Source organism: Panthera tigris, chromosome C1 (genome assembly GCF_018350195.1).
Source record: "Panthera tigris isolate Pti1 chromosome C1, P.tigris_Pti1_mat1.1, whole genome shotgun sequence".
NCBI classification, from domain to species: Eukaryota; Metazoa; Chordata; class Mammalia; order Carnivora; family Felidae; genus Panthera; species Panthera tigris.
The window spans coordinates 2,916,481-2,942,142 of NC_056667.1; the positions used below are offsets into that span (position 1 = coordinate 2,916,481).

The 25,662-nt window shown below is 51.9% G+C and overlaps 1 protein-coding gene across 1 annotated transcript in view; it reads left to right on the forward strand.

Annotated features, from left to right (window-relative positions):
• AJAP1 (adherens junctions associated protein 1) overlaps window positions 1-4,385 on the forward strand; it is a 58,380-nt gene extending 53,995 nt beyond the window's left edge. The window contains exons 5-6 of the mRNA XM_042997346.1: window positions 2,031-2,273; window positions 4,038-4,385. Of these exons, the coding sequence (XP_042853280.1) occupies window positions 2,031-2,273; window positions 4,038-4,107 (313 nt within the window). The 3' untranslated portion in view covers window positions 4,108-4,385. The remainder of the gene's footprint in view (window positions 1-2,030; window positions 2,274-4,037) is intronic.
• The last annotated feature ends 21,277 nt before the right edge of the window (window positions 4,386-25,662 follow it).

Genomic DNA, 25,662 nt, shown 5'->3' on the forward strand with positions numbered 1-25,662 from the left:
CAGAGAACCCGGTGCTACGCCCTGCTCCCCGTCGGCCCCGGGGCAGCCCGGCCGGCCACGGGTGCTGCGCTCCCAGATACAGCCCTTGGGGAGTGTCCCCCCTCACCGTGGTTTCTCTGCAGAATACGGGCGAGCCCAGCCTCCGTGACGGTTTCTCAGGTGGCAGGTGTCCCTGTCGGTCTCTGCACTCGTGTGTAAATTGCGATGTCACCCACCCGACACTGGTGGCCTGGGAGGATCTGTGCCCACCCCTCGCTGCCCCTGACTGTCCAGGCTCAGCCGCCTTGAATCCTTCCTTCTTCTTGCCGCGCTCTGTGTCTGCTGAACTAGGTTACTGCCTTGCTCCAGGCCGCCTGCTTTTGCCTATTTCCTCCTGGAAATTGGCCTACTTTGAGGTTGGCCTTGCTGGGTGTATGCACCTGCTACACCCCTGGGAAAATCGGGGCATTGCCGGGTGACCCTGCTGAACACACACCTCCCAGGTCCCGTGTGCCTGCAGCCTCTCCTCCAGCAAATGTGTCTCCTTTTAGCATCAGAGCTCAAAGTCCCTGGTAGAGTAACACACCCAGATAATCCCCCTGTTGCCGGCAGGTGCAGGAAATCCTACAGGGCTCATGGGTGGCAGCCACCCCCGAGTGTCCAGACAATGGAAATTCGAGAGAAAGCCCGTCTCCAGGGTCAGCAAAGGTGGGAAGGAGGGGCTTGGCACAACCCCCAAAACCGACCTCGCGGAGAACAGTGAGGCTTCCCGAAGGCTGGCAAACCCTAGACCCCAGGCGTTTTCTGGGACTGGTGATGAGGACCGCACTCAGCTCGCCACAGGGCAGTCCTGGGCAGGGGATGGCTGGCCAGAGAAGGGACTCTGGAGCCCAGGAGCGCATGGGTGCATGGCAGGGCACATCCCATCGACCCTCTTGACTGCCCTCAAAGGAGGCAGGACTCTGTCACCTGCCGTGTGACAAACAGGACAGCTCCCTCTTGGTTTCCCACAGTGGGGTTTACAGCAAAGCCTCAGAGAGTCCTTCTGGGGAGGACAACCCAGGCCGTGGATGAGGGGGTTCCATGACCTTGGGGGGGAGTCCCTTGGCTTTTGCAATTTTCTTCCTACCTTTGCTTACAGGGTGGGGCTTCTGCATCGGGAAGCAGGGCTCATCTTGTTGGAAAACCGAGACAGGGCATGACCGTGATGGTCTTATGGACACTCGCCCCTCAAAGCCACTTCTTCCTCATTGGCTGTGAGCACAGCAGGGATGGGGAGATGGGGCACTGGTGCCCTGATGAGGTTCCTCCAACTGGGGGCTCCCCAAATTTCCTCCTAGCTGCCCTTCACCGTGGGGATGGGGCTTCTACTCATCCTTCTTGTGACTTGCCAGAAGTGACTGAGAGGGTCACCAATTGTCTTCTGGGTCAGACACCTTGGCTGACAAGGGAGGGATGCCCATGTCCATCCTTGACAGTGTTGGGAAGGCTCTGTGGACCAGAGGAGCAGGGAAGTATCCATGGGGAGTGCGGAACAGTCCTCTCCATAGACCTGCTGGCGGCAGTGAAGGATGGACGACCAGCTTTCATCCCCAACTGGGAGCTTGGGCGGGGGCAGGGCTGAAGGCATAAGGCTCCCCGTTCACTAATTCTCCCCAGAGATAGTTACATCGTCCCTTCCAGAACGAACCACCAGACCAGCCCCCCCGTACCCATTCGTGGGGAAACTGCGTCCACACCACTGCCTGGGTGACATCCTTTGGCCAGACAGGGCCTCAGCTCTGGGATAACCCAGCTCAGCCACTTACCTCATAAGCGGCCCTGCCATAATGGCCACATTTACAATTCAGATTTTATTAACCACAACAACAACAAAAAAAAGAGAGCAAGCTGATTGTTTGATTGTGGTTGATCTTTCCGAAGAGGCTGGAAATTACCATTTAATATTAAATGACGAATAATTAATGCCTGGAGAGGAAGGTTCCACAGTTTAGGTGCTGGGTTTGGGCACCGGCCCGCCCCGCCCCCACGTCGCCTTGGCTCTCTTCCAGCTGTGCCCAAAGCGGGAACACGCGCAGGACCAGCCACCAGCGGAAGATCAACCAGCAGGAGGAGAGCTGCCAGAACCTGACGGACTTCACCCCTGCCCGGGTGCCCAGCAGCCTGGACATCTTCACGGCCTACAACGAGACCCTCCAGTGCTCCCACGAGTGTGTGCGGACGGCTGTGCCTGTGTACGCAGACGAGACGCTGCATCCGACGGGGGAGTACAAGTCCACGTTTAACGGGAACCGGTGAGCTCAGGCCTGGGCTGGTGCCTGCCGCCTCCACAGGCTCCTGGCCGGACGGTGTCATCACAGGGGCCGTGGGTCTGTGTGGGGCAGCCGTCATGTGTCTTTGGGGGGGGGGCGCTGAGCAAATGCACACAGCTGGTCTAGCGGAACAAGAGGGGCGGGCTAGACATAAAGAGGTGTCTCCCCACCCAGAGACAGGACACAGCAGCATCCAGAATCCACTTCCAGACCCTACCCTTGGAGAGCGGGCAGAAGGCCTCCCCACCCCGGACAGCATGTGGTGGCAGATGAGTGGGCATCCCTCCGGCTTCACAGAGCCGGGCCTTCTGATATCAACACGTACCCCCCCGCCCCCCTGTCAACACGCACCCTCTCCCCCGGCCCACTGCCAGCGTCTCAGAACCCCCGTCAATAAAATGTCAGCAGCGCATCTAGCCAAAATATCAAACACCAACCAGACTCTGGGTTATTAAGTGCTCTTTTTTTTATTAATCATGTGTAATCCTTCAAAGAAGACATGACCCTAAAACCATCCCTGGGAACATTGAAGAAACCCTTGAGTCAGCTTCCAGGGATTTATCCGGCATTAGATTAAAACATCAACAAGCTATTTTTTTAAGCGAGCATACACTTATGCATCATTTTGTAAATAAAAAAAAAAAATTCCCAACCACTGAAAAGTCTAGGAAGAAATGAGTAAGAAAGCAGACGGACCTGAGGGACCCCTTGTTGGCAGCAGGAAAAGCAGCTAGGAGTAAATGCCCGAGGGCCCGAAAGCCTTCCTCCCAGAGCCACAGTCAAGGAGACTGGGGTGACGTCCAGCTGTGATGCCCATGGTTAGCGGGACCTTGTCCTGGCCGTGAGAACAGGTGGGTCTTCCGGAAGCTCCCGTCTTGCACCTCTGCGTGGGAGTCCGCGATCTTCCCAATGTTCCCTGAGATGCTCCTCTCCCCGCTGAAGAGAGCAGGGCCTCAGGGGTGTCCTCTGCCCGCTGCACTTACACTCGGCGACATTGGGGGAGCTCGTTGGTTGCCTACCAGCCTTGCCGAAGGCCTCGTTCACAAAGAATTGGCAAAAGCATTTCAAAGCATTTCACCGAGTGAACATGTGTGTGTCAGTTTGTGAATCCTGGCCAACCAGAGCTTCCGTTTTGGGGAAGCGGGGATGGAGGGCCACCGACTGGCCATCCTTGTTCCCACTGGTCCCCCTCTGGCCCTGCCCTGTCCACGTGCAGCGTGGGCGCGGCTGGCGCTCTTAGCCCTGGCTCAGAAGCGTTGGATAGAGCGGGTTCTTGCTTTTGGGCCTGAGGTCACGCTCTGCTGGGTCTCCCTGGCCTTCGGAAACAATGGCTCAGGTCTCAAAGGTGACGGATGACAGGAGAGCCATTTCCGGAGTCAGGCCCCCCGGGGTCCAGCATGTGCAGTAAAGTGGGTGTTATCTCTGCCCTCAGAGGCGGAGACCCTAAGCTTTGCCCTTGTCCTACCAATTAAAACACTGAAATCTAGAATGCCAGCTCCCTTCTGCACACGGATCCCTCAGGCTGTGTGTCCTCCAAGGCCTTCCAGGGCGGAAGTGAGTGTCAGCTGGCCGTTGTGGGGGGTTCCCCGTTCCTGCCGAAGACCGGTGGGGGGGTCCAAGCTGAGCATTACGTCTCCTGGGTTCTTTGTGACTCAAGAAGCCGGTGATCGGCGGCAGGCCTGAGCCGGCCGGCTTGCCCGTTGTTCTGTACCGGCACACGCAAGCCCGTTTTTCTGCTCCCTGCAGACCCTCCTCTGATCGGCATCTTATTCCTGTGGCCTTTGTGTCTGAGAAATGGTTTGAAATCTCCTGCTGACTGGCCGAAGTCTTGTGTACCTCCTGGGGGCAGGGCAGACGCCATGTGTCTATTTTATGGTACGTACCTCTTTTTCTGGACGTTGATTGATTTTGTTTTTCCCCTTTGCCTCACCTTCCCCAACCCCGGGATAAGTGGGAGGCCTTCTGGACATGGCAGGTGGTGTGGCCGTCCCGAATGCGAGCCGGAGGGCTGGGCTTGTGGTCTCTCTGCTTCACTTGTTAGAAATGGCCCCGTGGAGGGGAGGGACAGACAGGCAGGGACGCGGACCAGCAGGGAAACCCGGCCGCTCAGCAGGTGGAGACCAGGGCGGCGGCCACACGGGCAGGTATCTCACCTGCATCGAATGTCTGTACGTCGACGGGGGAGGGCACAAAGCAGAATTAAAATATAATTTTGGAATATAAAAATAAGAGATAAGAAGGCAAATGATAAAGGAAGCAAGCAAAGGGTTGAGACATCTACTAATTTGAAGCCAGGGACCGGCACCAAAACAGGATGAATTTTCCATGCTCTGCTGAATAGGAACATTTGGTTTGCTTTCAGTGATATTAACTTTAATGCTAACGTTAAATTGCTTTCTTCTGCACCGAATCTCCCGAACACTCGGGCTGCTGGGGGAGAAAGAGCATTTCGCCCCCATGACTGCACGCTCTCTATGCGCAGTTCAGTAGACGCAACCCGCAGGCTGGGCTCTTTGGTTTTGTCTTTCTTTTTGAGGCTGGGTTTTTCTCGTCCACAGGTATTCTGTGACATCACATCCCTTCCCTGAGTAGGGAACCCAGTTTCTAGGATGGGTTATCGGGGTCTGAAAATACCGCTTTTCCGCTCACCTCCTCACGCGGGGCTCATGGTCAGAGTGGGCAGAAGGGCAGGGGCAGGAAGGTGTTTCCTCGGGACACACGTGTGCCCCTCCAAGAACTCGGCTGGCTGTGTATAGACGGAGGCCTGTGGGAGCCATCAGAAATAGGAGTTGGGGGGGGGAAATCTGTGCTAATCCAGCCCTAATGAATCGAGTGTTCGCTCCAAATCAAATCTCCAGCCCTCACTTCCTGTCCCGAAGCCAAAATGACCTGCTTAGCGTGATGTTCAGCCAACGGGCAAAGAAACGTAATTAGATTAGAAAAGAAAGCACCCCTCCCTTCCCCCGCCCCCCACAAACGGCCTTTGTTGAGACCGTGCTGGCAAGTTAGGGAAAGCGCAGTCTCGTCCGCGACCATTCAAGAGCCAGATGCGCCTCCGAGGCCCATCCGTCAGAAGCTCATGCCTCCGTCTGCCTGGGCGTGACTCACCTCATTAAGGCCAGGGACAGAGCGCCCTTTGGAGCTCCAGCCATGCTGGCAACGGGGAGCTGCTTCTTAGGAGCGGGGTCCCCTCCGGCCTGGTAAAACCTCTGCAGGATGGCCCGGTGGTCTCCAGCATGCCTCTTAGGATTTTACAAATGCATTCGAGCATAAGACATTGACCTGGTCCCTGCACGTCAGGACCCCAGCTCCCCTCCTTCAAGAGCCTAGCAGTGGGCATGCCCTACCCTCCAGGCAGCCCCCGTGGGGGATCATTTTCCCTAATGCGGACCCTCAGGGGGCACTCATGGGACACTCTTTCCATCTAGAGATTCATATTGTCCTCCCGGAAGTGCAACCTACAGAGGAGAAACAGGCACGAGGCAGTTAAGTGACTTGCCTGAGTTCAGTCAGGTGGCACGTGGTGGGGCCGGTCCGACCCAAGGCGGCCTGGCTCTGCCCACCATCTGAGAGCCTCGGTTGTGCCCCCCGTGCTATGAGCTGTCTGTCCCCCGTGCCACCCCCTGCCCGGCCCCACATGGGAAGAGAGCTGGTGGCTGATGAAGGTAGGCTTTCCCACGAAATCGGCCTCCTGGGACATTCAGCCCGATTCTGCAGCGTGGGAGCCAGGCAGACGAGAGACGAGCTCCTGAGTGCTGGAAGCCTGAGCCTACAGCCTTCTCATGCACCCTGAGCACTGAGCCGTAGCCCTGACTTAAAAAAACAAAAAGTAGGAAAGAGTGCTTTAATTTGCTCCTCTGCTCCAGAAAGCTTTGCTGTCTCCTTGGCTCAGCTCTCTCTTCAAGCAACACGGGGCATCGAAGGACCCCCGCAGGCTTGGTGGGCACTCCTCTTCCGCCACTCCCTGGCGGGCCCCGCCTGGACCACATTCCTCTCAGGGCATCTGGACCCCACTTGTCTGGACCCCACTTGCCAGCTCGTCCGAGGAGCTATTTCAGGACCACCTCCGTTGGCGGGAGAGGATGCCTCTGTGTCCGAAGACCGGACCTACTCGCTGTGGATCCCAGGGGGGCCGTGTCGGGAGGTGAGAAGAGCCGTCAGGACCTGCCCTGAGGCCGCCATGCACCTGTGGAGCTCCGGCCACCTTCTTTTCCGGTAGACGCAGACCAGCAGGGCTATGCAAACAGTCTTGTTAGCCTTTGATAAATGCTTAAAGATTCCGTCTCCACGTGCTGGACAGACTGTTTATCACTCAATGGGAGAAAAGCATTCAGATTCTAAGTATCCCTGATTCTTGCAATTAATGCCCAGACATGAGCATCGAGCGGAGAAGGGCCAGGAAGTTCGCTCAGATTTACTAGGGTACTTATTGTCCCTTAAATAAATAGCAATTAATACTAAAACATTTAATTAAGGTTTAAGAGCCAGCAGAGATATTTATCTCTTGCATAGCTGTTAAGCCTCTCCAAATGCATTTTTAATGATGATATAGCAGTTTGTAACCGTACCATTGTGTCTGCTCACGCGAACCACTGTGCACACGTGGGACCCAAGAGTGGTTAAGTTCGCTTCCCTGCAGGCAGATTGTTGGTGATGCTTGGGCTCCTGGACACAGGCACCCTGATGCGGGCAGATATTCATCCTGTTTCCCTGATTCAGCCTCTCCAGTAGGTTCCAGCAAATTCTTGCCTCAGACCACCTCCACAGTGGCACCCCGTTGTTCTGGATGAGTCACGGTAAAGCTGACCTTCCCAAACACCAAGTAAGGGGACGAAGACACAGGCCTGCCGTTGCCTCTTGGGCTAATCTCCTGTCATTTTTCACGTAACAAGTAAACTTCAGAAAAGCTCATTAGTGTTCAGATCTTTTGCATTTGCCAAAAGGCCACTTTATTCCCAACGGAGCCTGAAAAGTAATAAAAGTTCTTGCATCTGAAGTCAGTACGAAATAAATCATGTGCCATTATTATTTTCAAAAACACACTGAAGACATAACTAATAAAAACCGAGAAATGCACCTGAGCCTTCCCACTTTGTTTTAAAACACACACACACACACACACACACACACACACCCAGCTTTTTGTAATTCAGAGGAACGGTTTTTTCAAAGCAACGTGCAGAAACCCCCTCTGCACACTGATCTCCAAGCTGCAGGCGAAGTCCGACGGAAAGTTCCCAGTCCGACGGAAAGTTCCCGTCAGGTTGGCAGAAACTGAGGAGCAGCCACTGGCTCCAGGGCGCTCTTGCCTTAGTCTGTTTGTTCTTTGTTTTGCAAAAAGCAGACACTGCTCTTTAAACCTAGGACCCACCTTGTAGTTAGTCTGTCAATGGCGGGGCCAGGCGAGCCCAAGATCTCCTTCCAGGCAGCAGAGGGCACTAGTTTCTCCAAAGTCAGAATTTATCCCAGATCCCAATCTCTCAGATCACTTTGCAACACACAGCTTCCCTTTCTGGTGCGGACGCCCTCCCCCTGTTTCTCTCCAGCCAGGACATGGAGGGTGGGGGGCTCTCCTTGGCTCTCTTTTCCTGACTGGCCTGGGATGCACATACCTCTCTGGTCCCTCTCGGGTTAGTGCCCAGCTGAGAGGTTCATGCACAGAGTCTTTGGACCAGAAAACCACAAGCCCTCCCTGGAGCTGAGTGCAAGCAGCAGGGATGCGGGGCAGACTTGGAAAGTGGCTGTGGGTAGCCTCAAGCCCCTCCTCCTGGCCTGATGGGGTGAGGCCACCCTTGTGGAGACCCTTGCAGGGAACCCACCCACCTCTGCAGGAAGCCAGCATTGCTCTTAAAGTGGCAATTCAGGGCACAGGGTTGGAGCCATATCTCTCCCTCTTTCTCTCTCTTTCTCTCTGCCTCTTTCATCCTGAGACTTTGGGTAGAAACAGATGCCCATGGGTTTGGAAGAGGCTTTCTCCCCAGCAGCTCAGGAGCCCCTCTGCCAATCCTCTGACGTGGCTGTCCCCATCACAACCCACCTGCAGGCAGCACGTGAAGGTCATTTCAGGCTTTAGTCTCTGGGCCGGAGGACAAGGCTACTTTCACACAGATGCCTCTTCTCTTATCTGCATCCAGCATGGATTTCCCACTCTGGGCACAGGGCTGGAACCCGGGTGAGCCAAAGGTGAACCCTTAGGCACCCCCTGACTGTACGTATCGTCCTGTACCTGAGAAGTCCTGTAACAGCACGTTCTGATGGAAATGAGACAGAGAACACGTTTGGGAAAGGGGGTGCCCAGGAAGGCCTCCCCAGGGATGTGGCCGTCTGCAGAAACTTGAAGGGTATGAAGTCCGAGATTTGCCCTTTCAGGCCAAGGTGCTGCCTGGAACTCGGAGAGTGAGGAGGCAGGACCTTGTCCACTGTGCGAAGCTCTGAAGACTTTCAGTGGGAAAGTGGCAGGAGACGGTCCGTTCTGAAAACCACCCACGAGATGGCTGGCCTGAGGGAAGGGGCCAAGGGGCGCCTGTCACCTCCGTCTGTCTGACTAAAGGCAGAATAAGGGACTGCAAAGCCGCCTTGCGGAAACCTCCCTTCTTTTTATTTATTTATTTAAATATGAAATTTATTGTCATATTGGTTTCCATACAACACCCAGGGCTCATCCCAACAGGTGCCCTCCTCAATGCCCATCACCCACTTTCCCCTCCCTCCCACTCCCCATCAACCCTCAGTTTATTCTCAGTGTTTAAGAGTCTCTTATGGTTTGGCTCCCTCCCTCTCTAACTTTTTTTTTCCTTCCCCTCCCCCATGGTCTTCTGTTAAGTTTCTCAGGATCCACATAAGAGTGAAACCATATGGTATCTGTCTTTCTCTGTATGGCTTATTTCACTTAGCATAACTCTCCAGTTCTATCCACGTTGCTACAAAGGGCCAGATTTCATTCTTTCTCATTGCCAAGCAGTATTCCATTGTATATATAAACCACATCTTCTTTATCCATTCGTCAGTTGATGGACATTTAGGCTCTTTCCATAATTTGGCTATTGTTGAAAGTGCTGCTATAAACATTGGGGTACAAGTGCCCCTATGCATCAACACTCCTGTATCCCTTGGGTAAATTCCTAGCAGTGCTATTGCTGGGTCATAGGGTAGTTCTATTTTTAATTTTTTGAGGAACCTCCACACTGTTTTCCAGAGCGGCTGCACCAGTTTGCATTCCCACCAACAGTGCAAGAGGGTTCCCGTTTCTCCACATCCTCTCCAGCATCTAGAGTCTCCTGATTTGTTCATTTTAGCCACTCTGACCAGCGTGAGGTGGTATCTCAGTGTGGTTTTGATTTTTATTTCCCTGATGAGGAGTGACGTTGAGCATCTTTTCATGTGCCCATTGGCCATCTGGCTGACTTCTTTAGAAAAGTGTCTATTCATGTCTCTGCCCATTTCCTCACTGAATTATTTGTTTTTCGGGTGTAGAGTTTGGTGAGTTCTTTATAGATTTTGGATACTAGCCCTTTATCTGATATGTCATTTGTAAATATCTTTTCCCATTCCGTCGGTTGCCTTTTAGTTTTGTTGATTGTTTCCTTTGCAGTGCAGAAGCTTTTTATCCTCATGAGGTCCCAATAGTTCATTTTTGCTTTTAATTCCCTTGGCTTTGGAAACCTCCCTTCTTAAGGGGGCCACCCTCTGACCTGTGCTCCAGCCCAGGACCCTCTTCCAATGAGGAGGGGGCACTGCTGGTCATCATGCCAGGACCAGGGACAGCTGCTGGGACAGGGACAGCTGCTCCAGCCAGAGAGGCTCCCAGGCGGCCCAAACCGGGCAGGGGGTCGTCAGGCCCAGGCTTCAGTGTCGTCATACTGTTTTGACTTTCTAGCTTTTAAAATTATGGTGAAATATACGTAACATGAAGTGGACCTTTTTAACCATTTTTAATAGTGCATTCGGTGGTATTAAGTACAGTCACCGTGTCGTGCAGCCGTCCCCACCATCCGCCTCCAGAACTTCCTCATGTCCCTCAACTGAAGCTCTGTCCCCCCGAAACACCAGCCCCCCCAACCCCCACCCCAGGCCCTGGCGCCCACCCTGCCACTCTCTGTGTCTGGATTTGACTCCTCTGGGGACCTCACATGAGTGGAGTCATAGAGAATCTGTCTCCACGATTGTTAGCTTTCCACAAATTAGAAGGAAGATAGACATAGAGGAGAGACATTTCTCTTTGTTTTAATGGCTTCCTTTTGGAAAACACCCCCACCCCATCCTGGAAAGTGGGTGTGAGCAGCGGGCAGGGGACCGTTGGAGTAAAGCTATGGAGGGCGGTCCTCTTTCCATGCAGTGACACCCTGCTCCCAGCAGATGGGCCGTCCCACAGGGTGAGCAGATGGTCCATTTTAGGCCCCCGTGGAGTTGTCCACACGTGTCATTTGGAGGTAGAAGGCGAGGTGAGCAGGGAGCCAGAGCCCTGCCTTGTTGTCCAGACCACGGGCAGGGGCAGGGGCGAGGGTTCCTAGAGAGGAAATGAGCCCCCTCACCCCTGCCCTGGGGGGAGCAGACAGTCTGAAGCTCCTGGATGCTATAGAGGGAGCCCAGCAGGATGCTGTCCTACAGCCTGAAGATGTGTCCCCCCAGCCTGGGGACCTCCCAGGCCTCAGTCCTGGGAGGATCACCCAGCAGGCTTATTTGATTCAGGACAAAGGAGCCCAGGCTGTGGCCTGTTGAGAAAGGGGTAATGGGCCCAAGCCTGGCCTGTGATCAGAGTCACCTGGGGGGCCCAGAGAGCCCCGTAGTCACAGGCCCTGCCCACAGGACCCGCGCCTGGGTATCCAGAAGGAGGCACGGGGGTCTGAGGCACTCAGCAGGTGACTAGGACAGGGCCTATCCAGCCGCACAAGCCACTGTGGACCTGCCAGAGCTCCAGCTGAGAGCTTCACTGTTTCATTTTAGAACCGTTGATGCTCCCCCCCAGCCCGTTTGTATCACCGGCACAGGTGAGGGTGTGGCATCACCCCCCACCCCGATATACCGGTTGAGGGTCCTCATTTCCTGTAGTTACAGGGTGTGGGGGGTCCAAGTGACAGCAGAGAGAAACAGTGCCAGTCCTGGGAGCGAGAGCTGTGGCTTTCAGCAAAAGCGCCCCCACGCTGTGCCGTGACGCGGCCTGACGCACCTGGCCATGCCCAGACGCCAGTGGCTGCCTGACTCTGGGGTCTGTGACGGACATGGGAAGGCTTTGAGGTTCCTAGGTTCTGAGGCTATGCCCGGGCCGCCCCTTCCTTGCTTCCTTGCAGACTCGACGTGGCCTGTAAGCATGTGGCTCGCCGCCTTTCTCTCTTCAGCAAGATCACCTCTCAGGGACACCCAGGAGGTGGTCTTTCTGACACAATGCATTAATGTCTCCCAGTCCCAGCTTCCAGCCGAGCAGAGGACTGAAATGGACCGCGTGGTTCCCGCCATCCAGGGATGGGGCAGGCGGCCCCTCTGCCCTTGGTGGGTAGGAGCCAGACAGAGCATCCACACAGCGCTGGATGCGTTCGGTCCCCTGCAGGCTTGGGGTGTGTGGCCCCCCTCGTAGTTCCCACGGGGGTGGCCCAGACCCACTCCTGGTGCGGGCAGCAGAAAAGGCCCCTCCATCGATTACCGTGATTAGTGCGAGGTCCCTGGGACTCCCTGGTGACCAGAGCTGGCTGACACCCTTCCTGCTCTGGGGACACCGTGTCTGTAAGCCAGCCAGCAGCCTGGGGCTTGGCTGTGCAGCGTCCCCCCACCCTGACTCCCCCTGCTAGTTAATCTCTTCTTGTTTTCTTTCCACACAGGATTCCGTTGGTGAACCTGTAAAAAAAATAATAAATAAAATAATTAAACACACACACACACACACACACACACACACACACACACAAAACCTACAAGTAAACTTTGTACGGGGAGGGTCCCCATACCTACTGCTTCAGTTTGCCGGTGGGAAGCTCAAAGAGCAGGACGCTATAGGCCAAATATATTTTTATAAAAATGCTCACGCCTATGGGGAACTGCCTTCTGCCAGAGTTTTCTTTGGAGAACGGAGAGAAGCAAAGCAAGAAAGAAGCTGGAGACGAGAAGGAAGGCCAGCAGGAAGCACCTGAAGCCTGGGATTTGTACTGATTCTGAACCTTTGCCAATAATACCATTATGTGCCATGTACTGACCCGAAAGACTTGGTGACAAAGCCGAAGCCAAGCGAACCACGTGTAGAAATCTCACAGAAAACAGGGGTGGGAATCTTCCGACAGAGTCGCTATTTCTGGTTAATATACATATATAAATATATAAATACACACAGACACACACACACTTTTTTTGTACTGTAGCGATTTTTGAAGATCCTCAATGTTCCTTTTTAAAAAAAAAAAAACGTTATCGGTTACAAAATCTGATTTATTTAACATGCTTAGTTTGAACAGGATAAACCGGTGTTTTCTACGTTGGCGACATGCACACACGCGTGCACACAGACGCCCACACGCAAACACACACGCGTATATAGAGGCCTGTATTGGAAACACAGTTCCATGAGTGAGCATACTCTTTCTGGTGACCTGGTACCCCATTGCCACCCATCCCAGGGGACAGTCTGGACCCACGCAAAGGGACCCCCTAAATGACACATCTTGCATTTGCTGGTATTTGGTGAGGGGCACTCGATGTATAATGTATTCTGTTGGGCCAGTGTTAAGAATGCCGTGGTTTTATATACATACATATATATATGTATATGTATATGTATATATATATACATATACATATATATATATAGACACATAAATATGATCGTTTTTCATTTAATTGTTTGAAGAAGCTACCTAACGGCCATGCACACATTTACGTAGCCGGCTGCTTACAAAGGGGACGAAGCATCAGACTGGGCGGGTGGTGGATTCTTGGCCATCTTTGTGTTAAAGAAGCAGAGACTGAATTAAAGAAAATTTTCCAGTTCCAAAAATTAAAGGAATATATCCTTACCACGTGTGTGCGTATGTCAGAACAGAACCCAAAAACATACGAGGGCCCCGTCTGTTCGAAAATGAGGAAACGGTTCCACGTGCAGGGGACCCAGGTGTGTCCCATGGGTGCTGTGCCCCACGTGTGTCCACGTTTCTTTCCCACGTGCTGGTGGTGGACAGGACTGCCTGCTCTTTCTAGGGCCCAAGCATGACTTTGAATCTTGATCGGGACTATAGCAGATGCTACACTCTCTTGCTGGTGCCGGTCGGTCAATGTTTGTGTCTTGCCGTGAGGAATCCTGCAGTGGGTTTTTCCGGTGGAAATAGGGGCCCGAGGCTGGAGCCTCATTACAGCGAATCCCAACCTCATGTAATTCGCTAAAAATACTGCCGTGTCCGGGGCTGGCTACTCCCTCCCAATTCCAGCCACATAATTAATGGTGCCCCATCCGTGCCGTCAGTAAGGGGCGCTATAAGGGAAGCTGTTTTCTCCTCATGGGGACCCCAGATTAGGTGCATGTGTCCTGGCTTCTATGAATGGCCCACGTGTGATTTGATTGCACCAGTCTCGTGTGTGAACTGGTCTCCGAAATGCCCCGCAGACCAGGTTAACCTTGTCCGCACTCCTCGGCTGGGCCGGTGGCCTCACAGTGCTTCCCCAGGGCCCGGTCTCCCTCTATAACATCTTAAAATGTGCTTGAAAAGCTAGCTTCTGCACCTCTCTCTTGGCATATGGGAAGGCAAAGTGATGCCAGGCGAGGAAAAAAAAACCTTAGTGTTAAGTCTGTGTTATTTGGAATTACTCACCACGTGGGAAAGTCGGTGTTTTGGTTTGGGTTTTGGTTTTGTTGTTTTCCTCTGAAGCTGTGGCACGTACGGAGGACAACGCAGAAACCCCCAGCCACTGGCATCTCCAGGCTCCTGGGGCTCACCCGCGTGGCCCTGGAGGGTGCACCTGTCTCCATGCATCACCCTGCCCACCTGTCTCATTACCTGCGGACTTGGAAGTGGCCCTGGGGACTTCCTGACTCAGGTGAGCACGGCTGGCTTGGTGTGAGCTCGAGGCCAGGGCTGTCCGCGCCCTGCAGGGCGGTGCAAGCTGCCCTCTGCTCTCTGACCCCTTGAGCTCCAGGGAGCCTGAGCGGGAAGGAGGTGATGGCAGGGGTCTGTTCATTCACCCACAGCAGGAACCCAGGATTCCTGACGAGGACACAATTTGGTGTCCACACCGCACGCGTGACGGCTGCTCAGCCCCTGCCTCGGACCTCAGGATGCCGAAACCCTTTCCAGAGCCCCGAGTGACGCTGAGCTTTCGAAGGAAGCTTAAAATAGCACCCCCACCCACCCACCAAACACAGCCCCTTGGGCACGCGCTCAGGGCGGGGCCGGGGCCTGCGCCCACACCTGCACGTTCCTCACCAGGAAGTCTAGCTTTGGGTTGACATCGGTCGAAACAAATCCACCTCGGGGAAGGCCACTGCTCCACGGTGGCTGAGGGAGTGCGCGTAGGGATTTTAGGTTTTAGGTGGTCACCGGGAAACGGGGAAGCATCATCTCTGTACGGGGGGGATAAGGAAGGAAAGGCAGCAGGCTCACAAAACTCAGCCCCACCCACGAGGAGGTCTGTAAAGCGAGACAGCACGGGCGTCTTCCGAGTCCAGCCCACACACACAGGTGCAGGTGTCCTGAGTGTCCACATGCTGGGTGTGGCCAGGCTGTCCCTCCACACGCAGCCCTCGCTCCCCTCAGCCTCCTGGAGTTCAAGTTCACTCAAGGCCGCCTTGCAGAGTTCCGTCTGCCGGGTCCTCACATTTGCTGTAGCTTTTTTTTTACCCCCCGCCCCCCACCCAAGAAAGGTGCTGAGAGGAAGGGCGTTATGGTTTGGTAAGTTCCCCAGTTTTTCTCCACCTCCACCTCCTCCCTTGGCGACTCTGCAGTCCACAGTCGCGCCCCCCCCACCCCCCCCCGCAGCACTTGGACCACCGTCCATCATCTGCCATTAACGCTTTCAGAACAGCTAGGCTGGGCGTTGGGCACTCTGCTGTCCAGTCAAGTCTGTTTCTAGGCTTAATTACTTCTGATCTCCATGCACGCGATGTCATCCTTATCTGGTTGAAAGAATGGGTGTAATTACTTTTGTTGACAAGCTCTGAATGCCAAGGGGGAGGGGCTCCTGGCTCAGCCGGGAAAGCTTCCTGGTGGTTCCCCACTGGGCTCGGCTTCCAGCGGCGTCCAGGGCACAGACGGGCCATGTGCCTACTTGGTCTTCCTACTCGGCCACTGCTTGCTCACGCGCGGCGTGGAAGCATAGGGACCCCTGGGGCACGTCGGAAGGCGGCTTGTGTCCACAGTGTCCTTCTTGCACGGGAGGGACAGGAGGGAGTCCGTGTTTTCTTCCACGTGTTTCCGGTCCTTCTGCATCCCGACTCTGGGTGCACGTCTTGTGCGACATTCGGCCAGCTCCTCTGGTCCTTCATGCACCATTTGCACCTTCGGAGCCTGGACTCATCAGCAAATCCTGCTGCCTCTGAATTGACCCCCAGGAATTGGGTCCTGACTCCTGTGACCTTGACGTCTTGGAACATTCTTCCATCTCACAGATCTGTTGCTGTTTTCTCAGCCACATTTTAGCATCAGGCGGAGTCTTCCTTACCGGCTTTGGTCTTGAGGAACGTTGTGCCGGGATGTCCACTCCCATTAGTCTTGTTATGAAATGCACACACCAGAGAATTGGCCCTTTTGCCTTGAAAGGTCTCTGTTTGACTCTTACTGCCCGTGGAGTTCTTTTTTTTTTTTTTTTGCCTCTTTTCCCAGATGGTCCAGTATCATCAGCAGCTCAGGAAGCTGGGTTGACCTCAGTCTCTTGGGAGATAAGACAAGAAGCCAGGGCTGAGGTTCGGGGTCGGGACCTGCAGCGATACGGCGGTCGGGCTGGGTCTTCCCATGCCTTCCGTACCCACCTTCCTTTGCCCGTTATTGTGACATCGTCACCTTGTTTCATCAGGGAGGGCCCAGCATGAGTGAGTGTCCATGCTATCATGAACCATCTTCCCTCTTATTTCCACGGAGCCGCCCCTCACATCACAGCAGGGAAAGGCACCGGGCATCCTGAGTTCTGTCGACGCTCCAGGGCCATTCTTGTTTCACGGCATGTGTCCCTTAAGAAGACACCACCCACAGATGCAGCTGGAAAGGAAGCCAGTCTGTGGCTTGCCAGGACCCACTGTTCCTCTGCTCACGCAAAGGCTCCAACTTCTGTCATGTTGGCCACACGGTGACGAGCGAGGTGGACGTGATCCTGCCCTCGTGGGTTTTACTTTCCACTCTTGGAGGAGGCAGATAATTAACATAGAAGCAAAACATAATGATTTCCATAGAGGGGGGTGAGTGATAGGAAGAGAATGGGGCAGAGTGATAGCCGGGAGAGAGGAGGGGGCTGTTTGCATCTCCTGGGGACTGTGGCTTCCTTACCGAGGGCCTGATACAAGGGCTATCACTCCAGTGATGAACTGCCCTCTTCCTCCAGCGCCGCCTCTCTCCAGGACCCCTCCCCATGTGCATATGTATGTTCATTGCCAAGTCACAGCTAGGTCAACCACGTCTCAAGGAGGACAAAGGAATCCAAGGACCGAGGCGGCACAGCCCACAGAGCACTGGGGTCCCCAGGGAGAGTCATCCGTCCTGGTAAGAGAAAAGAAGGCAGCTGCCTTCTCCAAAGCTCACCCTCAATACTGATCACACTTAGCAGCATACTTCTTAAACAACATCTGCTTTTAAGTAAGCAGATACTCCAAAACACGCCATGATTCATGTAATTTTGGAATGGTTATTTTGGTGCAGTTTGTCAATTTGCTATGCCATACTGTTTTTTTGATCGTTTGTTTGTTTTCCAATGTAAATAGCACAGCCCACATAAATGAGCAAAACTCTCACCATCTGAGAGTTTTTGATTATTCTTCCTGACTTCTTTTACGTAGATGTGCTTCCGGCTATGAAGACAAAGTTGCTTTTCGTCCCCTGCTCTGAGCCAAGATCTGTGTGTTAGTTGCACTCAGCATTATTCGTGGGGGTTGGGCGAGGTCTTACATAGTTGTTTGACATTTTGAAATGTGCTGCCAGCCCTTCCTTCCCTCCAAAACCTGTGGAGCATGGCTGTGCACAGTTTTGCATTTCTGGGGTTAGAGTTTGCATTCAAAAGTAAGGAATGGGTGAATAGAGGCGTAGGCAGAGAATCATCATTGTTTAGATCACCCCAGCCACCAAGCAAACAGAAATAATCTTCTTTTCGACCTCAAATGATTTGAGAAAGATCTCAACCAGCAAACACACTATCGCCAATTTCTGGAGTACAAGTCGGCCGCTGTGTGAGCGGGCAATCTCCAGCTGGGGATTCAACTCTATCCAATCGCCCTTTCTGCCAAAGGGCCATTAGTCGTGCCTGCATTTTACCAGAGGAGCCGCCCCACCAGAACAGGGACAGCCAGGCTAGGACGTGTTTGTATCTCCTCCCTGCACTCTGTTTCACTTTGGAGGGAGTGAAACACATAGGCTGCAGCAGACGAGAAAGCTGCACACAATGCACCGTGATCGTAGAAAGACCCGTAGAACAGATGCTTGTCATGGGCTTGTTAAGGCAGTGGTGCATAGACAGTAGGGGCATGAGGGTGAGGGGCTTCTCTCCATGGCTTTTCAGACACCATGCCAGTGACAGGTCTATACTCCACCCTTGTGAGTGCACAGCCCACACCCAGTGGTAAAGGCAATTGAAGAGAATGGTCAACTTGGCTCTACCATGTGTCTGGGTTGGAGCTGGAATGCTGGAATAAATGCTACTACTTCCCAGGAGCCCCGTTGCATTCCCAGCTTGATGGATTCCTCGCTAAATGCTCCAAGAGTTACTGTGCCTAGAATCAAGAGAAGAGTTTCGAATCAACCCATAAGTCTAAGTCATGTATAGAACAACCACAGCTTAAGAGACATGGTTTAAACTGGGCCAGCCTTATGCACATGGGACACATGGGTTTATGCGACCTTGGGGTGGGGTAGTTTAAACAGTCAGTGAGTAGTGAGGCGAGGGTCAGTGGATGCATAAAGGGGCATATCCCTTCTGTGTAGGGTAGAATCAGAACACACACGTGCCATGAATAGTGTAAATTAAATAGGTTAATACAATAAGCCACGAGAGTTGCTAAGACATCCCCTGGGGCTGAATTAACTCTTGCCGATATCTTGAACCTCACAGTAAAACACCTGCTGAGTAACGTGTGGTGGGAATGATGTGGAAGATCAGGTTTTAAGAAATTCTGTATGAACGTTAATTAGTTCTGTCCCAGGTGGTCTCTCCGTGAGACAGAATCCCCTAGAAACCCGGGTTTTCACGCATAACTCAACACCTAGATATCTGCAACACCAAACAACAAATCTGCACCAGCATCATTCTTATGTGGACGTTAACTCAGCTGATCACACTGGTTAGTTTTTGTCGGATTTCTGAGATTGTGCCGTAAAATGCTTCCGTGTTGATGCTTGTGGCTTTTGGGTTGGCAACTGTCAGTGCTAGTCCTGATGGATCTGGCAAGTTGTTGCTTCTGGGGAATCGGGGAGAATGTTAGCCACGGGAGAGGCAAGAACTCTTTGCAGTGCTAACATCTACTTTTTGGCCCCATTGTGTACGGTGAAGACTCGTGGCCACTAAAAATCTAGGAAGGGGGACCCCTTGAGGACCCCTGGATAGTTACTTCAAATCATTATGCAGGAGCTGCAAAGGCAAACATGACTGTACCAACCTCCTGGGCCACCGTCCCGTTTCCAAGAGAATCATTTACCCTTTCTTGACTCATCACAAACCGAAAGGGCTAGTCTCAAAGCCATTGTAACACCCAACCTCCATTTCCAAACTTTGGGGGATCAGCAGGAGTAGGAGAGAGGGGCTCTGCTGAAGTTGTAGGCTACTGAAATCCATGGAAGGGTGTGACAGCAAGCCCACAGCGCTGTTCTTGACCAGGCTTTCCACCGGAAGGCCCTTCCCCCTCTACCTCCAAAGTCTGTTTTGGGCTGGGAGGTCCACCTTGAATTCTCTCTTTTATGCATATGGATTTATAATATCATAGTATAAGAGTGCCTACAACTTAAAGTCAACACGAGTGCTTTTCTTGATGAGTTTCTAGCAGGAAAACATGAACTTACATGGAAGCCCCGGAGGGGAGGGAGCTAAGGTGCTCTGGGTATTACGCCACTTCTGAAAACAAGCACAATAGTCCTCCCAGTGAAGGACCTTAAAGACAGGAGTGGGCAGCTGGCTTTGCTAAGTCAGCTGGCATGAGAGATCCCACGTTTGGCCACACGCTCCTTGAACTGAACTGTCATGACCTACAGACCCATCAAAAAATACGGTTTTTGTTTGCTTTTCACTTGCATTTGGATTGCTTCCTCAGAAGCCAGAAGGGCGAAAGACCCTTAGCAAAGTTGGCCCTCAGTCAACTGACCATAAAGTTGACCCTTAAAGATGAATTCCCAGCCCAAGATGACACAGAACGGCTCGAGCTTCAGCGACTGTTTCAGAGACCCCCGTGTGTACATTGCTCAGTGGGAAGACAGGACACCCCCATCCACGGCATCTGCTGTTTCCTGAAACACTCACCAGCAGTTGTGGTGAGAAGGACGTGTGGGAACTTGTGAAGTTTTGGAATGAAAAAGAAATTTGGGGGAAACATGTGACCAGCTTGGGGCTCCAGGTAATTGTCTTCTTAAAGACTAGAATTTTGTTTTGTTTTGTTTTCCCTTTGTTCTGGCAACCCCGTTTGGATCCTTTCCTCCTCCCACATTCCCTGGAGAAGCAAAATGGCGGGTGTTGGGGCCCAGAACTCGGTTACCCTTCAGTTAAAACCTACTCAAATGAAAAGCAGAACAGCAACAACAAAGCCTTCCCTGAGCTTTAATAACACTGTTGATTCAGTTTACTTAACTCGTGATTGAGGTATGGATCAGCAAGAGATTAAGGCTTTCAGTCTCTCTACACATGCTATTGATCAGGACTCTTCTTGAACTTGACTTAGACCCAGACAGCGTTAAACTGGACATTGGAGGAAGAAGCATGGATTCTCCTTTTAAATTATTTTCCCCTTTTTGTCCCCAAAAGGAATAAATGTTTACTGCAAAACATTTAGAAAATACCAATAACCCAGCAGAAGGGAAATGTCTGAAACCCTTCAATTACTGTTTAGTTCAGTGGACACTGTCCATTCAACGCTAAACTGGTGGGGACAAGTTGCAGAGATCTCTGCATGGTTACGCGCTTAACAGGTCTGGCTTCTGTGTATGTTTTCTACAAAGGAAGTCCAACTAGCCTTTGAATGCCTCTTTGCCGGTTTCACTTGTCATTGGCTAATCTCATCGTGAGTGCCATTACGAAGGGAAAAGGCGGTCAACCATTTCCATGCTTTGCGTTTGCTTTCACATCGTCAAGCCATTGGGCACACCTGGGCTTTTAGGGCGGGCTAAACAGAATCCCCAGGGAAACATCCAGATTATTGGCTGGATTTTTCACATGGGGCATCTTCGTGACAGCCACATATCTGAGAAACGGAAGGATCCGTTTCCATTTTCCACATTCTCAGTACATTTGAATGACACTCGAATTCACCAGGCCTAGTTCTACACATTTAAGGATGGGCCCATCTCTCTCCTCCTCCCCAGCTCACCCATGGAACTGGAAAATTCACAGACCGTGAACCTGAACCACAACATGAGGAATTAAATGCTGATGGCCTCTGGGGCCTATTTGCACAGGTGTTAAGTTACATGTTGTAAAACTTTATCTGCCCCCCTTACTCATGTAAAGTAAAGCTGGGTTTATTTTGATTTTCCTAAATTATTTTCTGATACAATAAACTGTTACCTGTTTATTTATACTTTTACATGGAGCACTTGTTAATTTTCAACCGCAAAACGAAAGCCTCTCTGTATAAGTGTTATACATACATCTACACCACAGCTGTCCTTATAGACATATTTATATACCTTCTTCTTGAAAGAGTTAAACTATTGTAGCTTACTGTTGTGTTTTTCCTTAAATGCATATCATAATCCTGTTAATAAACAGAAATGACACGCTATATTTCAGTGGGGGAGGTGGGTGGGGGCTGGGTGTGATTTCCATACAGGTGAACTTTTATTCCAGATTTTTTTTAAGTTGTTTCTGTATTTCAAAGCTATGTATTTGGAAAAACATTGTACATGCAACACCTATATCAACTTTCCTGTGTATATTTACTACTCTGATGTTGCTATTAAAAAAAACATAATATGAAAATACATAAGAAAAGAATTGCCATGAGTTGAGGCCATGACCTCAAAAGGACTCTTAAAAATATTATTTGTTCATTTATACATTTTTTAACAATACTATCTGAGACCACTCTAAGAATATGAGCATTCATGTTTCTATACCTATCATAGATCATAGATTGTAAAATTTCCTTTCTGGATCTTCATTATTTTCAAGACAAAGTTTTCCTACTTCAGCCAGCAAGAAAACATTCCCAAGTCTCCATGGGTGGGTTCTGGGGTTGGGTGTGACGTTGTGTGGACCAACTGACACTGTCCCACCACGTGCTTCAGAAGAGCATGCATCCAGAAGAGAAGGTTGGGCTCTTGTTTGGACAGTCTGAGCCCAGCTCATGTCTGCAGAGATCCCTGCAGGGAAACCACCTCCGAGGGAAAAGGTGAGCCAAAAGCTTATGATTGTGTGCCTTCGCCAAGGCAAGAAATTCCAAAGGGCCTCTCTTATTGGAGCCGTTGGATACATGGAATGAAAAAAACATACAGAGAGCAAAAGACAGGTTCAGATCAGGCTATTTCTGAGGTGGTAAGGGCCTTGTTCTCAACCACAGTGCTGGCCCCCAGGGAACCTCTGGCAGTGTCTGAAGAGTCTGCTGGGGAAAAGCTCAGACACTGCTCACCACCTCACCATGCACAGGGCAGCGCCCCACAGAATCAGCCAGCACAGAATGTTGATAGGCCAAGGTTGAGAAACCCTGCTCTCCCCCGTCAGGGGATGCTGGAAGGAGGTAGGGGCTTTGCTTATCTTCATGTAGATTGAAAGGTGAAGTCCTTGCCCCAGCTGCTCAGGTTTTTGAGTGCCTAGGCCAGCTGGCACTAGGGCTTAGTCTAAGAAAGCAAGGACAATAAGGCAGCCTTCTCAGTAAAGCCACGCTGCTCGGGCCCAGTGTCTTCTACGCCTGCTGAACACTTTGGGGCTTGTCTGATGTATCTTCACATATTTGGAATTAGTAAAACATACCACCAAATTCCTATGCATCATCAATTGCCCCGTTTAACGGATGGGGCAGACCAAGATACCATGAGGGCACCTAGCTTTGTGAACCACCTCTAGCCCAGGGATGGGAGGGGGTGGTGCACTCAGGCCACTCCCATTCAACAACAACCTCATCCCCCCTGCAAAGAAAAGGGTTCACGGCATGATTACTCTGCTGCTAAGTGTTCTGGCTCTCTTTATTGGGTGAAGCCATTGCCAAGGCCAAGGACCGGCTCCAGAAAGAGAAGAGGTATGGATCCGGAGGACCAGTCAACATAAAAGAGTTGACATGCACATCAGTTCCCCAGCCAAAGGTCTGCAAGCACTGGAGAAGGAAGGCCTAAGCCATCTTTTCTTAACAGGAAAACATTTAACGATAGACCAATGATTGAAAGCATCCTTGCAACGAGGAGTGAGCATTCTTTCCTTCTAATTAGCCCAGGAAAGCAGGCAGTGCACTCTGTCTCCTCCCCGCACCCCAGAGCCACTGCAGAATCGATAGATAATTTATATGTTGCCTTTTCCAGTACATAAGACCCGCAGTAACACACATGCTCTCTTTCTGTCTTAGCTTGGGGTGGTGCCTTTGTCTGCTTCTCACATACACTGCCCCCCAGGAGCTTCTTTTTGTTTCTGAGGCTGCGAGCTGGCCGATGGCCAAACTGGCCACGGGCTCCCCAGGGAAAACCTCCCCTGAATCAGTGAGGGGCTTAATGCCCTGAGACACATTGATGAATGGGATACATAACTGCCTTTAACAAGCAGAAAAAACAATACCGCTTTGGTCATTTAATTGATTTAAACAAATCAACAGCCTGGATACCATTAAAATAAACTCAATTTGCTCACCAGTGAGAGGAGGAAATTGGGACTCTAGTAGCCATTTACTAGTGCATGGAGCTCTTGCTTTTGAACGGAAGCCAAGAAAATAAATATGGGGGCCCAAAATGGCTGAATAAATTCGGTAGAGTTGATGGTGACAGTTTTCCAAATATACAAACACGACAGAAGCCTCTTGGTGCTGGGCAATGGCTAGAGAGGCTTTTCTCCAGCCACAGGGAAGAAGGGCTAGGCGGTCCAGGGATGTGGCGTGTTCCCCAGGATCTCTCTAGCAAGGATCTCCACCAACCGTTGGACAAAGAAGGCAGGAACATGGGTTTGCAGGGAGCTGGGAGGTCCCCACATTACTTCCCTCAAGAGAAAGCCAGCTCAGGAGTTTAGCAGTCAAAGGTGCATGTCAGGTCTGCCCCCAAACCACCCACACGAATGACCCAGACTGAGAAAGACTGAATGATTCAAGATCTACTGCCCACCAGTCTACTGGGAGTCTGGTTTGCAGGGGTTTCTTCGCCTCTAAAGAGAGCCTTTTAGATAGGCTCTGGGCTTTACTCCTGGGCGTTAGCTTCAGAAGCAAGGGGTCTAAGAAAGCATGACGGGCTCCTTTAGGACAGTGTCCTCAACCAGGGCAGACATTGCTGACCCCACAGCCCCCTGAGGAGACATCTGGGCTTGATGGTCATTGCAGGCCAGGGAGGAGTGTGCTGCCTGCATCGGACGTGTGAAGGCCAGGGATGCTGCTATGTCACATGCATAAGACAGCGTCCCCACAGCAAGGAACGATCAGGCCCCAGATGTTAACAGCGCCCACACTGAGAGGCCCTGCTTTAGGGGACTTATAGTTCGCCTCCTTTCTGCAGAGGGTAATTTCAAATGGGCTGGATGTTGGCCATTCAAGACATCTGGTCTGCCATGGTTGGCTCCCGGGACTGACCCACATAGAGTCTTCCCTAAAATAGCAACTTGGTCAGGGGGCAGTCGCGACATCCCAGGAAGGGACGTGTAGTCTCCATTTTCACTGTTTTGTTGTTGTTTGTTTGTTTAATTTGGTTTTGCTCGTGGGGTTTGGGTTTGTAGCCTGGATTATTGGTTTGCTGTGGCCACTGGAGCAAACTACCACAATCTGGGTGGCCCAGAACAATAGGAAATCATGGTTGCACAGTTCTGGAGTCCAGATGTCCAAAATCAAGGTGTGGGGAGGACTGTGCTCCCTCAGAAGGTATAGGGGAAGGATCTGTCCCGGGTTGTGTCCTGGCTTCTGGTAATTCCTTGGTTTGTGGCAGAAATCCGATGTTCCCACAGTGTTCTCTTTGTGTGCACGTGTGTGTGTGTGTGTGTGCGTGTGTGTGAGAGAAAGAGAGAGAGAGAGAGGGAATCTGTGTGCAAAGTTCCCCTTTTTATGAACCAGTCACTTCGGTTTAGAGCCCCACTCCACTCCAATATGATCTTCTCTTAACTTGCTCTAGCTGCAGTACCCCTATTTCTCTTTTTATGCTGATTTATTTTTTAGAGAGAGTGACAGAGACAGAGACAGAGCATGAGTGGGGAGGGGCAGAGAGAGAGGGAGACACACAATCCGAAGCAGGCCCCACGCTCTGAGCTGTCAGCACAGAGCCCAAAATGAGGCTTGAACTCACGAACTGTGAGATTATGACCAGAGCCAAAGTCGAATGCTTGACCAACTGAGCTCCCCGTCCAGGCGCCCCTGCAGGACCCCTATTTCCAAATAAAGTCTCATTGTGATACTGGAGGCCAGGACTGGACCCTGTGAATTTGGGTGGGACACAATTCAGCCCAGAATATTGGAGAGTCATAGGAAGATGCCATCCCTAGTCTGAAACCTGATCCCCCTTCCTTGTTCTGTATCTGCCCTAAGAAAGAGTGGGGGGCTGGTGAATGAATCCAGAAGGAGGTCCCAGCTCCTTTCTCCTCCCCCTGTGATGCTAGGGGCTGGTCCAGGGAAGATAGGACCACTGGTGGCACCATAATCTTGTTCTGTGGCAGCTGGGTTTCCAAGTAGAAACTTGGGCTCCTGAGGGATATGCAGTTTCCATTTTAAAGTGACCGTCCCCAGAATAGTGTTTTTGTTTTGGTCTCAGGTTGCCAGACAAAGGTGAAGCAGCTGCCGTGGTTGTGTGCTGTCATAAAACTTAGAAAACAAGGTGGCTCTGAATACGTCATTCTGCACAGGGAGCAGCTGCCAGTGCAGAGACGTGCCTCCCTCACCCCCACCCGTGTT